The sequence below is a fragment of the Vigna unguiculata genome, chromosome 11 (assembly GCF_037176805.1).
Source record: "Vigna unguiculata cultivar grain cowpea cultivar isolate G323 ecotype 2 chromosome 11, ASM3717680v1, whole genome shotgun sequence".
NCBI lineage: Eukaryota > Viridiplantae > Streptophyta > Magnoliopsida > Fabales > Fabaceae > Vigna > Vigna unguiculata.
The window spans coordinates 35,282,577-35,297,973 of NC_140802.1; the positions used below are offsets into that span (position 1 = coordinate 35,282,577).

Below are 15,397 nucleotides of genomic sequence, written 5' to 3' on the forward strand. Positions count from 1 at the left end.
AATAAATTACAATAACATTTCAAATTAATGTGTAATTTTCTTTCAAGTGATAATGGTTGTATGAGCAACTTTGCTTTATAAGCAAATGTCGCTTCATCTGCTTTAAATTTTGTAAAAAATATCTTCAAGTTATATACATACAAAAAGTGATACTTTGATATTTATGAAAAGGAAACGCATCTAAATGATAAAAAATATTAATATTTTAGTTACGTATTTTTGTATATTTCAACTTAAATTATTATATTATTAAAGTCAGTTATAATTGGATTTTCCTTAAATAAATCGTGTATATCAAAAAGGTGCATCAACATTTAATATACATTTAGAAGAAAAAAAATGATAAATTTATAAATTATGTGATGTGATAAAAAAATAAAATAAACACGTAATGGATATATACAAAATTAAAGTATATATATTTCATTACTCACTTTTTAGCAGTTATGCAGCATTTTCTCCTTAAAGGATTTGTTAGAACCACAAGAAAAAGCGACCCTAGACTATAGCAAGAGCTTCAGTTTTTCATCCCTGTAATACAAGATGAAATTGAGTCGTTCATGTCTATTTCACCATTTTCACAACACATTGCTCAAACTACACTGCACTGATACAACGAGAAGTGCCTTCACTGTAGCAATGGTCATTTCCATGGTTTACACTTGCGCATTTGGGCACTGATGTTACCTCACGAAGCATTTTAACCACGTTTCTCATTGTGGGGCGAGTTATCGGGTTGGAGCTGGTGCACTGCATACCCACACTCAACACCTTGCTTATTTCTTCCCTGAATTTGTAGTCCAATGTAGGATCAACTACATCATCCACTTCTTCATGTTCCAATGCAGAGGAAACCCATTTCACCAAATCATTTTCACCATACTCTGGATCAATGGGGGGTCTCCCAGTTACCAACTCCAAAATCACCACTCCAAAACTGTATATGTCACATTTCTCATTCACCCTCAGAGTGTACGCGTATTCTGCACATCAATCAAGTAACCACATGTTCAACCAAATTCACAGCAAGACCAATTGCAAACTCAAAATGGTCTTAATTGATAATGCTTGATATTAGTTCATTCAGATGCAAAACAATAGAAAGTGGATATGTTTTCAAATGTGTCTCTGAACTAAATTTCACAAACCTGGTGCAATGTAGCCGTATGATCCTGCAATAACAGACATTGATTCTGTCCCATGGCCGGCTTTTGTCACTATTTTGGCAACTCCAAAATCTGCAACTTTTGCTACAAAATCTTCATCAACCAATATATTGTTAGATTTCACATCCCTGTGAACAATGGGTGGGACACAATCATGATGCAAATAAGAAAGCCCCTCAGCAGCATCAACAGCAATTTTACACCTTGTAGGCCAATCCAACAAGCTCTTCTTGCTGCTCTGTAACAAATCACCCAAACTCCCATTTGGCATGTATTCAAACACCAAAAGCTTGTCGTTCCCACTGTTGCAGCAACACCACAACCTCACTATATTCTTGTGCCTGATCCTCCCCAGTGCTTCTACTTCAGCTTCAAATTCATCTTTTCTGGAACCACCATTTTCATCCACTTTTTTTGGGGCTCCTCCGCTCAGTTTTTTCACTGCCACCACCTCACCGTTGCTGAGCACCACCTTGTATACCTTCCCAGATGCTCCCTTTCCTATCACATTGGCCTCATTCAGCAACTTAGCAACCTCTAACCCACTAAACCGCAGCTTGTGAAACGACTTCCAACTCGCAGTGCATAACCCTTTCTGCAATTTCTTCACCTTCCTGTACCTGAAGTAAAACCAAGCCACCCCAATAATGAACACAACTCCTGCAAGCACAAAAATGGACCACAAAATCCACATGTGCCTCCAGTTCTTATTCCTACCATAACAACTACAAAGCCCAGGGAGATGACTACAGAGGCCAGGATTCCCTATAAAACTCGTTTTGTAATTGGCATTGGCGTAAAGAGGAGGAATATCCCCAGAAAGCTGGTTGTAAGACAAATTCAACTCAGATAGCCTCAAGTTCTGCAACTGCAATGGAATCTCCCCAGAGAAATTGTTCCAAGAAAGATCAAGATAATTAAGCACAGGAAAGCTTCCTAATTCGCTTGGAACATTTCCATCCAACCTATTATGTGACAGATTAAGGTCAGTGACCTTGCTCAAGTAACCGATTCCACCGAAATTAAGATCACCAGAAAGTTGATTAGAACTAAGATCGAGATTAACCAACTGCTTCAACTTCACCATACTCCCCGGAATCTGACCCGAGAGGTTATTATTACTAGCAGCAAACTCCACAAGATTGTCCAATAACCCGATTTCCTCAGGAATCGACCCAGAAAACAGGTTATTTGAAAGCAACAAATTTGATAAGCTGGAAGAGCCAGAAATCCCCTTAGAAATGTGCCCAGAAAAATAATTTACCAAAAGCTCGAGCAATTGCAAACGGGGCAAACTCCAAACCCCTTCAGGAACACTTCCCGAGAGATTATTGTTCCTTAACCGAACCCTCATCAAACTCTTGCATTTCCCAAGACTCTCGGGAATTTCACCCGAAAACGAATTGTATATCAAGATTAGTTGCTCAAGCTGCCCCTGCCGGCAAATGCTCGCCGGAATTTCGCCGGAAAACCGGTTAAACGAAACGTCAATATGGTTCAGCGGCGAGTTACTCCCCAAATCACTCGGCAACGTTCCAACGAGTCTGTTACTGAAAAGTTTGAGTTCAGAGAGGTTCGGGGAACGCGCAATAGCCCCCGGCAAAAACCCTTCGAGTTTGTTCTCAAATAAATTTAGTGACTGGAGTGGCAACTCACACAACTCGGTCGGAATCGTCCCAGTCAACTCGTTCCTCGACGCATCGAATAGTTTCAAATTCGTCATCTTCGACATTCCTCTGGGTAGCTCCCCGGAGAGCGAATTTTGGTAAAGCTCAATTTGGGTCACGCGCGTGAAACGCGTGAACCATTGCGGAATGTTACCGGTGATGCTGTTCTGAGACAAGTCGAGGTTTGTCAAGTTACCGAGATTGCTGAAGGTGTCTGGAATGGGACCTCGAAGGTTGCACTGAGCGAGAAAAAGCGTTTCAAGGTTTCCGAGTTTCCAGAGTTCACTCGGCATGGGACCCGGCTCGAACAAGTTGTAAGCAAGTTGAAGGTGTTTCAGCGAAGTGAGGTTACCGAGTGAAGCAGGGATGGTACCTGTGAGAAGATTGCTAACGAGGTTGAGCGTTTCGAGGTGGGGTAGGGCGGCGAGGCTCTCCGGAATTTCTCCGGTGAGGTTGTTGGCGGAGAGGTCGAGGTAGCGGAGGGGGGTCAGTGCGGCGAGGGAGTCGATGGGACCCACAAGGGCGTTTTGGGAGAGGTCGAGATGGAGGAGGGAGCGGCAGAGGGAGACGGCGGAGAGGGTGGAGTTGATGAGGTTGTTGGAGAGGTTGAGGGAAGAGAGGGAGGGGAGGCGGCAGAGGGCGGCGGGGAAGGGGCCGGAGAGGAAGGAGTAAGAGATATCGACGGCGATGACGGCGGCGGAATGATTGTTGCAGGTGACGCCCCTCCACCGGCAGGGGGTGGAGGCGGCGGGGTGCCAGGAGGAGAGTGAGTTGTGGGGGTCGGAGAGGCGGCTGCGCGCCTCGAGGAGGAAAAGGCCGTCTTGGGTTAGAGAGAGAGAGTATCGTGGAGGAGAGAGAAGGAAGAGGAAGAAAAGAAAAAACACGAACATTCTGCCGAAGATAGAAAGATTTTGTGTTCGGAGTGGTCGTTTGTTTCAGTTTTTTCTATGTGAATTTGCATGACGAAACACTGCTACACTACATGTAACACACTGAGACAGAGTAAGGAACATCTGTGGGTCCCATCTTGGATTTGAAAATGGATCATAGAGACGTGTTAAACGCGTGCGAGAACACGAGAAGTCTTCACAGTTCATGCTCCATTTCACGTTTTTGGTGCATGTGTCTGCTCCATACTCCAAAATCTGATAAAGTCCATAACTCACTAGCTGTTACTTTATGTTTAAATATTTTGTTTTTGTATTTTATTTTCTATAATTTTAAAATTTATTGAATTTGTTATAATATTTATGTATTATATTAAACTTTAATTTTAAGGTTTCAATTCTCGATAGGACCACCTTGTCGGAGATGTTTTTCAGTGAAGTTTCCTACAAAATTTGTAGATATTAATATGATAGATTTTCTGAATGTTTGAGTTCTTGTTCACTATATCTGGCGTGTGATTCACGATACTATTTCCACTTTATTAAAGACAAATAACGTCTAAAGAAATAATGTTTGTTCTAAAACCTTTAGAAAATATGAATGGATCTTGGAAAAAAAATCGTAATCTATCCGTTTGAAATATTTAAGTGCAAAAAAATATATAAAGGAAAAATATATAAAGATTGAAAAGTAAAATATAAGGATGAAAAGAAAGATAAAGTTATTTCTATATTGATTCATTTATTTTCAAATTTACATTACACACTTATAGATATTGATTTTATTATCTTGATAAAATTTAATTAGAACTACACTTCATATTATTATGTATAATCACTCAAAATATGAACAATGATACAACCAAACTATAGAAAAATCCAACTAAGGTATAAAAAGATTACAAAAGATTTGGAAACATTTTTAAGCATTTGTTGAACCAAAGGATTGTATAAAATGTGTTCGAAACAATGTTAGTAATTTCTAAAAAAAAAAACACAAAAACAAATTTATAAAAAAATTTGATTATTTACTGATTAATATCGATTACTTTTTTAAAAGAATAACTGATTATATCGTTCTTTTGTTAATTCTGTAAACCTAATTTCAACAATGTAATCAATTATTCTTGCTGTTAAAAGATTAAATACAAACTTTTTTTTCTCCACAAAGTTTCAGTTAATTAATTATATAAAGAACTAATAATATTTGCACTTAAGGGATTAAATGCAAACTTTATATCTCCACTCAGTTCAAGATAATTAAATATATCAAAATTAATCCATTATTTTAATTATTTTTGTTTTTCGTTAAAGTTAAAACTCAATAACAACAACCTAATATATTATAATGGATTATAACTTACTTATAATAATCCATTATGAGTAAAAGGTGTACTTGTACAACTTAAAAATAAAGTACGTTCAATCATAATAAACTATTTTGTCGTAAAATTTAGAAACATCGTTTAAAATATAATCAAATAGAAACTTAATTAATAAACATGATGCATAATCTAATACAAACTTATTAAAATGCAAAATAATCACTCGTTCAAGAAAATAATAACAAACAAGATTGTAATGAGGAAGAAGCTTTCCATTTTTGTGCCCTCCAATCAATTTCATTATCAAGTAAAATATGTTAAAAAGCTGATCAATTGCTTTTATATAAAAAAGAATATTTTTAATGTTAAATATTAAGTATTTGCCAATTTTAAAGAAATTTGTTATTTTAAATTTAAATATATTGGTTTTCTGAAGATTTTGGTTCAATGCAATTCAAAGTGCTTTAGATGAATTAAATTAACTCGATGTGAATCCTTTTGCATGGACTAACAAACTTACATTTTTTTTTTTCAATTTGAATTAAAGTGTTTTAGTGCTTATGAATCCACTATTAAAACAAATTTGATCAACCATTCATTTGTATAATGAATTAAAGTTACAAATATCTTTAAATTGCTAAATTTTTTCTTTATATATATTTCAATCAAGAATTCGTATCATATTTTTGGTATTTGTTGTATTTAGATATTCAATGGTGGATAAATCAAAAAGATGAAATGGAGAAAATAATAGATGAAGAAGAGGGTGGAGATAAAGATTTGGCATGAATGTAAATAACAGGAAAGTAAATCACTAATGGTGTGTTTGGATAGAGCCTTTTTATAAAACAATTCATTGTTTTTGAAGAATTTGGATTTCTTTGTGATGAAATCCTTTGTTTGGATAGAGAAATTAAAAAACATTTAAAATGCAAGTATTTTTTTGAAATATTTCAATTAGCTAAATTAGTAGAAATTCAAATACCCTCAATAGGTAGAATTTGAAATTTTTCTCCCCCAACCTCACACTTTAGATATCTCTGATAGAATTGTCAATTTGGCCTAGTTCATAAGTGGGCTCAACGAGCCAGGCCGACAACTCAACGAGCCAAACAAGTCGAACGGACCCCACGACCGATATATATATATATATATATATATATATATATATATATATATATATATATATATATATATATATATATATATATATATATATATATATATAACCTAACTCTTAGAACACAACTTTTTGATAACATAATAAAAAAAATAGGAATAAGTATGTTTTTAGTAGTGTCTAATAGTCATTCTGATTGGACTGACATGTTAATTTATATTAATTTTAAAAAAATATTAAAATTTTAAATACGAATTAAATATTTTTTTAAAAGTAAAATAAATTATTTTTATCTCAATATTGATTTATATAATTGTAATAATTTAATATTTATATAACATAATAATCAATTAATTAGTTCAAATCACTATTTATGCTAAGTATATCTTTAGTTCATATTTTTACATGTAAAATTGGCATTCACACATCTTTGTCAAAGTTCATATAACATTTGTCCCTATACTTTCGTAATACATGAAATACGTCCTTCAGAACCAAAAGAAAAAAATCTAAAAACATAAAATAAAAAAATTAGTTTGAAATTACACGTGTCAATGACATGGTCGTCACGCATTGGCAGAACATTATAGGGACAAGAGGAGCCACGACTCCCCCTTTGGAATTTTTTTTATATATGTTTATATTTTTTTAATTATAAATATATATTATTTATATTAAGTTTATATTATGGAAAACAATAATAAAAAATTTAATGGAAACATTGATTTATGAAAGAGATTAAGGTTTTGTTTTTGTTATAAGATCTTTCTATCAATGTAAGTTATTATGAAAGTGTGTGAGGAGAAAAAATTATGAAGAGATAATTTGGGAAACAAAGGTTGGAGAACACATAGATTGAGATTGAAATATATATATATATATATATATATATATATATATATATATATATATATATATTCTTTTTTTTATTTTTTTTTTGCATGATCTCTCAGATATCAAGGTTAGTATCTTATAATGATTTATGTATATTAGATTTATGATTCTTCTTAGGATGTTTATCCCAAATTAGTATAAACCCTAATTATGATTTTAGGAATTCTTTTATGAAATTGGTATGAACCCTCATTATAATTTTTTTCAAATTAGTATAACCCTTAATTATGAAATTTAGGGATTTGTTTTCCTTCCTATGGTAAATTTTTTAAAGTTTTGAATTTATACAGGAGGGGTGATAAATTTATATTAGAAAGAGTATGATAAGGTACTAAGGCCTTATCTAAAATGGTATTCATGGTTTGGTATCATGATATAATAGCGAATGATAGTCATACTTTTTTGAATTCTACTGTTATGTGTGTTTGTTTTAAGCAGAAGAAATGAAGAGAGAAAATGAAAAACTTTTTTTTTAACTAAAAAAATTTATATATAAAAAAAAATCTAATTTGGCACTCCTAAATTTTTTGTTCAAGTTTCGCCACTATCATCACGTGTTCTGACATGTCAGTCCAGATAGTATGACCATTAGACACATCCCCTAAACATTAACGCCGTCAGCTAAATTTCATGCATTACTAAAATATAGGAACGAATTTTGTTTAAACTTTGAAGGAGAGACGAAATTCAATTTCGCAAATGATGATTAAAAAAAAAAAACTTATCCCTAAATAATACATATAATGAATGAGTGATAAAATGTTCAATTGAAAAAAGGAAGAAAATAGAACAATATTCTAACTATAGTAAAACAAACAAATAAAAGAAAAAAATAATGAAAGAGTTTTTCTTGAAATAAATATATTTTAATAAAATTCTAATCTTATATGATAAATTTGCAAGGTGAGAAATTGGAGTAAATAATTAGAAGTTGTTATTCTATGTCTCTCTTTATTTTACTTTTGCATGGATTTTGAAAATTCTTAGGTGCTTCTAGTGTAATGCTGTTCAATCCAGATTTGGATTTTTCGACTCTATAAGTAATCTTTGAATGTGATGATGAGTTATTAGCAAAACAATGTACGAGAATTCTCCAATCCAATGCTCCATTATTCACCTGTCTCTTTTTTTTTTTCCTTTGAGTTCATTAAATAGAGGTATTAATTCATGGGTTAATATGGTTTATCAAATGTTTGGTTGGAATTAAAAAAAATTGATTTTTTAAATATAGATTAAACTCAACTCTGTTTATTTAACTTGATCGTTAGACGACCTTAATTGGATATTAAATTCAACTCGATTTATTTATCATTGTTTCAAATTTTTTTATTATATTTATTTATTATCCTTAATTACTTAGATCGATAATTTGATATTTATAAAAATTAAAATGTTATTTAATAATGTTTGAATAATTTGAATGTATAATTTATTGTTTGTCTAATTATATAAATTTACATTTTTACTTTTAACCACTATATTTATAACAATGTTTTGGTGAAATAAGTGTATTCTTTTATTGTACTAGATGAATTGAGTCAAACACTTTGATCGTTGTGTAAATATACAGAAAAAATTAAGAGAATAAAATATCTTTAAACGAGTCAATCTATTTAACTTATTAATCCGGGTTACAAAGTTTTGATTCACTAATAAGATTGAAATGGCTCATTTTTAACTAGACTCATGTTTGATTCACTTAAATACTCCTTTATTTCAATCAACAAATAAGAAAATAACATTAAAATGGTACAGGCAAAAGCACAGAAGAGTTTAACCCGTAAAGAAAAAAAACACAGCATTCATCCTACATTTCATACACCTACGCATAACTTTTGTCAAAAGTTGGAACAAAAGCCTTGGGAGCAATCTCTGAGTGGATCTAAGATCCACACTTCCATCGTTCTTATCACTTTGATTTCCCGCTGATTAAAAAATAAATAAAAAATCACTTTGATTTCCCATTATTAATGGTCTCCCTATTCTTTTATCCCGCAACAAAAAAAATCTTATTTTGACATCAATTTAGTTTTATACATGCCAACTCTTGCACTAAGAGCTCTACTTATACTTGAAATTACAACCACTCTTTGTTCTAAATAAACTTATGTTTGATATTACTTATGAATATTTTATTAAAAAACGAAAGAAAAAAGAAAAAAAAAGGGAAATCATACAAAATTCATGACAAAATTACATTACACACGTAGAAAAAATATCTATTATTAAAAAAAACAAGTAAAAACATGGATGGATAATAATAAACTCATGATTTCCTTCACAAAACTCATTCAATACTTTGAACTATATGTAAAAAGACAAATCCTTCAGCATAAAAAATTTACTATCTGTCAACTTTCTTTGAAATCATCAGTGATCTTGATAAGTCTTTGTTTTGGATTTAGTGTTAACTTTCTTTGACCTACGGCTATCAAATTTCCTTGTAGTTTGAAGTGACTCATTATCCTTTCACTATTATAATCTTATCTCTCATCATGCATATTAGTGCTATTAAAAACTAACTTTAATTCCTCTGCAAAACAAGTTTCATTAGACATTAAAGAATTAAGAATGTCTCATAACTATTATGTGGTGAGTCTAGTTGTTATAAACCCTACAAATTATTGATAATGAGAGTAACATACTCCAAAGAAGACATATCAACCAAGGAATCAGACTCCACTAGCATATCACTATATAGATTCTTAACAAGAGAATATTCATTTATAACACAAATATTATCACGATGAATCACCATTGACATGAGTTATGACTAAACAACAAGTTATGCCACAACAGGTTATACCATAAAAGACTGAACCACGAACTAACCACTCTTTTTCCATTCTAAACATTATTCCCATGGGTTATTCCTCTTTCTCTCCATGTCCACAAAACCATCTTTATGATTTGAGTTCAAAGAATAACCTACGATACTTACCAATTGTTCTTCCACCACTTAGACTTGTGTTTCATCTTAGGACCATTCTTTTAATTTTCTCCAATTCTGGTATTTAAATTCCAAGGTTTTCTTCCACAACCTATCACTTTATGCAGCTAGGTTCCATTTTCACTTTGCTAAAAGAGTTCGAAATTTAATATATTCTTTTGGATTCTCTTAATCTTCTTAACGAAGATTGACATTTTGACAAAGGATAAGTAGAAAAGGGGCAAAGCAATTGGGGCAAACTTAATTAGAAATATTATACCTCAAAGAATAGGTATGGCCCCTTTCATCTTGTGAATCTTTTATTGATTTTGTCTAAAGTTCCCACAAATGATTCTTTATGGGAAAACTCTTAATAACATGTCCAAATTAAAAAAATAAAATAAACTTCATATGCTTAGAATATAGTATAATTGTATAATCTTTTAATATGTTACTATGTGATCTTATCCCTCCCCACTTTAGTTTTGAAAAAGAAAAATTGACTTTTTAAGCTGGAGATATGTTCGAATTCATGAAGTAGTCAAATTCCAATGAAATATTAACTTTTATCTAATTATTTTTTCTACTAATTTATTCATGGAGAAAGTGTGCTTGTTTTAGTAAAACTATTTTAAAATCTGACTCGTCCCTCGTCCATAATGGTCGAAGTTTTACATATTTCAAAACAAACTAATAAAATTAATAAGAATATCATTTTTCTAAAAAAATTTACTTAATTTTGTTGTAAAAAGAATTTAATTAATGATAAATTAGAAATATAAAAATGTCAATACATAGTTAAAAATTAATAATGATCTCAGTTCAATTACATCAAATAAAATTAATATGATAAATAGCTAATGATCTTATATTTTTTGTGCTTATTTCTCTCTTGCACTATTCCTTTTTGTGTCTTTGTCAAATGGATTTATGTTTGCCATTCTTGTTCCATGTCTTTGTTCCTTCTGTTTTGAGTGATAATTTAGTTTCAATTTCTTTCAAAAAAGAAATTACAGTTAAAGAAGTAAATGTGAAAAATGTTAGAAAACCGTGCATAAGTATTCGTCGTTGTTTGTTTATGATAATAGGATTGCAAAAAAGTGCTACAATTTTTTTTAGCTGAGATCGAAAATACCCAGAGTGTGGTTACTTGTTTTGAAACTTTACCTTGTGTTTCAATGATGAATTGAATAATCTGACATACCTAACTTTGTGTAGTATTTGGCAAAATCTTGTTACTATATGTAGGTAACAAAAGACATTCAATTATACATTTTAACTTAATATATACTTGCATAAAAAACATTTTAACATTATAAAAAATAGACAGATTTTTTAAATTATTTTAAAAATAAGTATGATTAAATTTCATATTTTGATAAAATATACATTTTTAATATTTACTGCTTTTGTTTCTTTGATGTGTACTCCTAATACATATATAATATATCCAAAAAGTTCCACACATAAAAACAAAGCATTTTCTGTCATCTTTGATGAAAGAGTTTAATAAACTTCATTTATCTGTCAAAAAAGGTTTAATACTCTCAGGCAGAAGGATGAAACAAAATAGGGTCAAAAAATGTTTTGATATACAAGAGTGACCTGCCCTAAAACATTAGTGTGCCTGCAACAAAGACAATTAATCCTACGGACATGATTCTGTATGACTAAAGATTGAGACAACCAATTATTCCTTTATGATGTCATCTGCTAAACAAAGTTATCAAAGTTTGTACCTTTTTCTTTTTTCTAGACATTTTCTTTTTATCTTTTGTTTTCTTGTTCCTTTTCCAAATCTTAAAATCGGATGTTTTTGTACATAATTTAGTTTTATTTATTACGTTAAGTGTCATTATTGTTTTTTATATTTGTTACTGTAAATATATATATATATATATATATATATATATATATATATATATATATATTTGTTCTATATTTTTGTTATGTTTTTCGATTTAATCTTTATTTTTGTTTTGCGTTTAATTATGTCTTTAATTTTGTCAATTTTAGTCAATTTGGTCATGTTTGTTAACAATGTTTAAATAACGTCAGTGCATAGTACATGTCACATGTCAACTCTTGGTTTTTTAATTTTTAATTTTTTAATTTTTTAATTTTTTTAATTCTAAAAAAATTATCCACATGTCAATGCCAATACCATATGTCAAGTTGTGATTGTGTTATTTTCTTTTGGTTTAATTACTCGGATGATACCCAATTTGGTACAGGTGTGTCAATCTGATACATGCTTTTAAAAAGTGTCAATTGCATCCCAACTTTTGAAAAAATGCTTCAATTAGGTCTCTTTCAGACAGAGTTGACTAACATCGTTAGTCAACGTGCCACGTGTCAGTTTGTGATTTTTTTGATTTTTTTTAATTTTGTTTAATTTTCTTTTAAATTTTTTTAATATTTTGAAAAAAAAAATTGCCACATGTCAGGTCCCTGTGTGTCACACTGGCATTGTTAGTGCCACGTGGCATTGCAATGCTACGTGTCAGTGTCACTATCAGATATAATTGTGTTGATTTCGATTTAGTCCCTATATATGTCTTTTTGTTTCAATTTAGTACATACTTATGTGATGGTCAACTCCGTCTGAAAGGGACTTAATTGAAGTACTTTTTTAAAAGTTGGGATGTAATTGACACTTTCTTAAAAGCGAGTACCAGATTGACACACATGTACCAAAGTGGGTATCATCCGAGTAATTAAACCTTTTCTTATTTGAAACTAGTTTTAAACTCGTACATACATACGATTTGATGTTTCTTTGTGTGTGTTTTTTATATTAATAAATATATATTATATTACAAAATATTTAAATACATCTTATATTAAAAGATATTTAGAAAAAAATAATTTTATTTTTAAGTTTATAACTAAATTTTGAATAGAATCAATGCAAAAACTATTCATAAGTTTAGAAAATCAATATATATGAAAAAAATGTAAAGAGTAGATTTTGTTAAATACAAGAATACATGTTAAAAATATAAAGTAAACTCTCTAAAAATACAAAGGATAAAGTATGCAAAAATACGTAGATATTCGTTATAAATACAAATCAGTGTATGGACATATTGATCTAATGTGTATTGTTAGACTCCTATAATGAGTGTGTCAACAACTTCGTCTAATATCTAATGTTAGACTCGTCTAATCAGTATATGAACACATTGATCTAAATTTTATTGATACACTCATCTATTGTGTATGGACAAACTCATGTAATGTGTATTGCAAGGCACATCTAATATGAGAATGAATAAAGTTGTATAATATTTATTAATAAACTCATTTAATATGTGTATAAATAAACCCATCTAATGTATATTGTTAAACTCATTTAATCGGTGTATGGACAAACTCATCTAATTGTATTACAAGACTCGTTTAATCAATGTGTAGAAAGACTCACCTGATACGTATTCTTATACTCGTCTAATTAATACTAGAAATTACTTGTTTTATGTTTTATGCACAAAACACTCGTCTAATTAGTGCATGGATAGACTCATCTAATGTGTATTACTAAACTCGTCTAATTAGTATATGAACAAACTCATCTATATCGCAAGATTAATCTAATTAGTGAATGGACATACTAGTCTAATATGTATTAATAAACTTGTCAAATTTGTTATGAAAAAGCTTGTCTAATGCATATTCTTAGACTTGTCTAATGTCTGAATGACTTATCTAATGTCTATTGCTAGATTGGTAGGATTAATTCATCGACAACTCATCTAATCAAAGTATTCGTAAACTCATCTAATCAATGTATGAAATGACTCGTCAAATATCTTTTTGTTATACTCTTCTAATTAGTGTATCTACAGTCTCGTCTAATGTGTATTGTTAGACTCGTCTAATTAGTGTATGTTAAGATCTGTCTAATGTGTATTATTAATCTCGTCTAATTAGTGTATGAAAAGAGTCGTCTGATGTATATTGCAAGATCCATCTAATTAGCAAATGAACATATTTGTGTAATGTGTATTAATAGACTCGACTAATCTGTGTAGGAAAAAGCTTGTCGAATATATATTGTTAGATTCATCCAATAAATATATGAATTATTTGTCTAATATGCATTGCTAAACTGGTTTGATCAATTCATTGATAACTCATCTAATCGAAGTATATGTAAACTCATCTAATCAACGTATGAAATGACTCGTCTAATATTTTGTTTTTATACTTTTCTAATTTATGTATCCAGAGTCTGTTAATGTGTATTGTTAGACTCGTGTAATATTTTTTACTATACTCGTCCAATAAGTATATGAAAAGACTTGTCTGATGTGTATTCCTAAACTCGTCTAATCAATGTATTGATAAACTCTTCTAATATGTATTGTTAGAGTGTCTCATAAGTATATGGACACACTCGTTTAATTATTAGAAAACAAGTTTTCACGTCAGTAATTTATTTGAATTTTATTTTCCCTATCATTGTTTAAGCAGACATCATCATGTCAACTTACTACTCCTTCACGCCGTTTAACCTAATTTAACAAAAAGGGCATGATTAATACCATTTTTAAAAAATGAGGACCTAATTGAGACTTATAAAAATAGAGAGACCAAATTGATATTTTCGAACGAGAATAGGGACCAAAGACATAATTTTGCCTAACTATATACTACCACTCTCGGAAACAAAAATGTGGAAAACAATTTACCACCTCTATTGTGCGTAGAGCTGTCAAAATGGGTTGGAACCCGCGCGCCAACCCAGCCCACCATGAGTTCGAGTTGGGTTGGGTTGAAATGTTTTTACAAATTTTAGTACGAGTTAATTTTTGACCCGACCCACCTAAAAATCCGACTCATCTGGGTTGAACCTGTGGTGAGCTGGGTTGGTGAGCTAACCCGTAGATAAAGGGTCACGCTAGTATTTTTTATTTATTAAGTTAGGCTTTGTATTTGAGTCGGGTTAGGTTGCTCTTTTTAACCAACACATTGGTATTTTGTATTTTTATAATTTTGGTTTATATTTGGAATTTAAAATTGTTTTAGATTGTATTGAAGTTTATTTATATTTTAATAAGAATTATAATAATTTTTTTAAGACTGAAGAAAAAAATGTATTTTTTTAATTAAGTGAGATAGTGAACCAACCTGTTTAATCCACTAATCCGTGATGAACTGAATCGGGTTTAAAATTTTTTTTGCTTGCTAACAAATGAGTCTGACTCACTAAGTAACTATCCCGTAGTTGGATTGAGTCGAATCTGGCCGAATTATCTATTTTGACCGTTTTTCGGAAGTTTATTCTTGATTTTTTTTTTCTGACGACGTTACCTTTATCATTTTACCCATTTACGCACCACTAAAATTACAATCTGACCTACTACAGCGTGACTCAATTTAGCAAATCACCACCACCTTCCAAGA

General features: G+C 30.8%; 1 protein-coding gene across 1 annotated transcript; it reads right to left on the bottom strand.

Moving 5' to 3' along the window:
• Positions 1-398: 398 nt before the first annotated feature.
• LOC114168125 (uncharacterized) lies at positions 399-3,803 on the bottom strand. Its single transcript, XM_028052847.2, has 2 exons — positions 1,149-3,803; positions 399-983 (listed from the first exon to the last, which is right to left on the bottom strand). The coding sequence occupies exons 1-2, from the start codon at positions 3,721-3,723 to the stop codon at positions 598-600; spliced, it is 2,961 nt and encodes a 986-aa protein (XP_027908648.2). The 5' UTR covers positions 3,724-3,803; the 3' UTR covers positions 399-597.
• Positions 3,804-15,397: the final 11,594 nt, after the last annotated feature.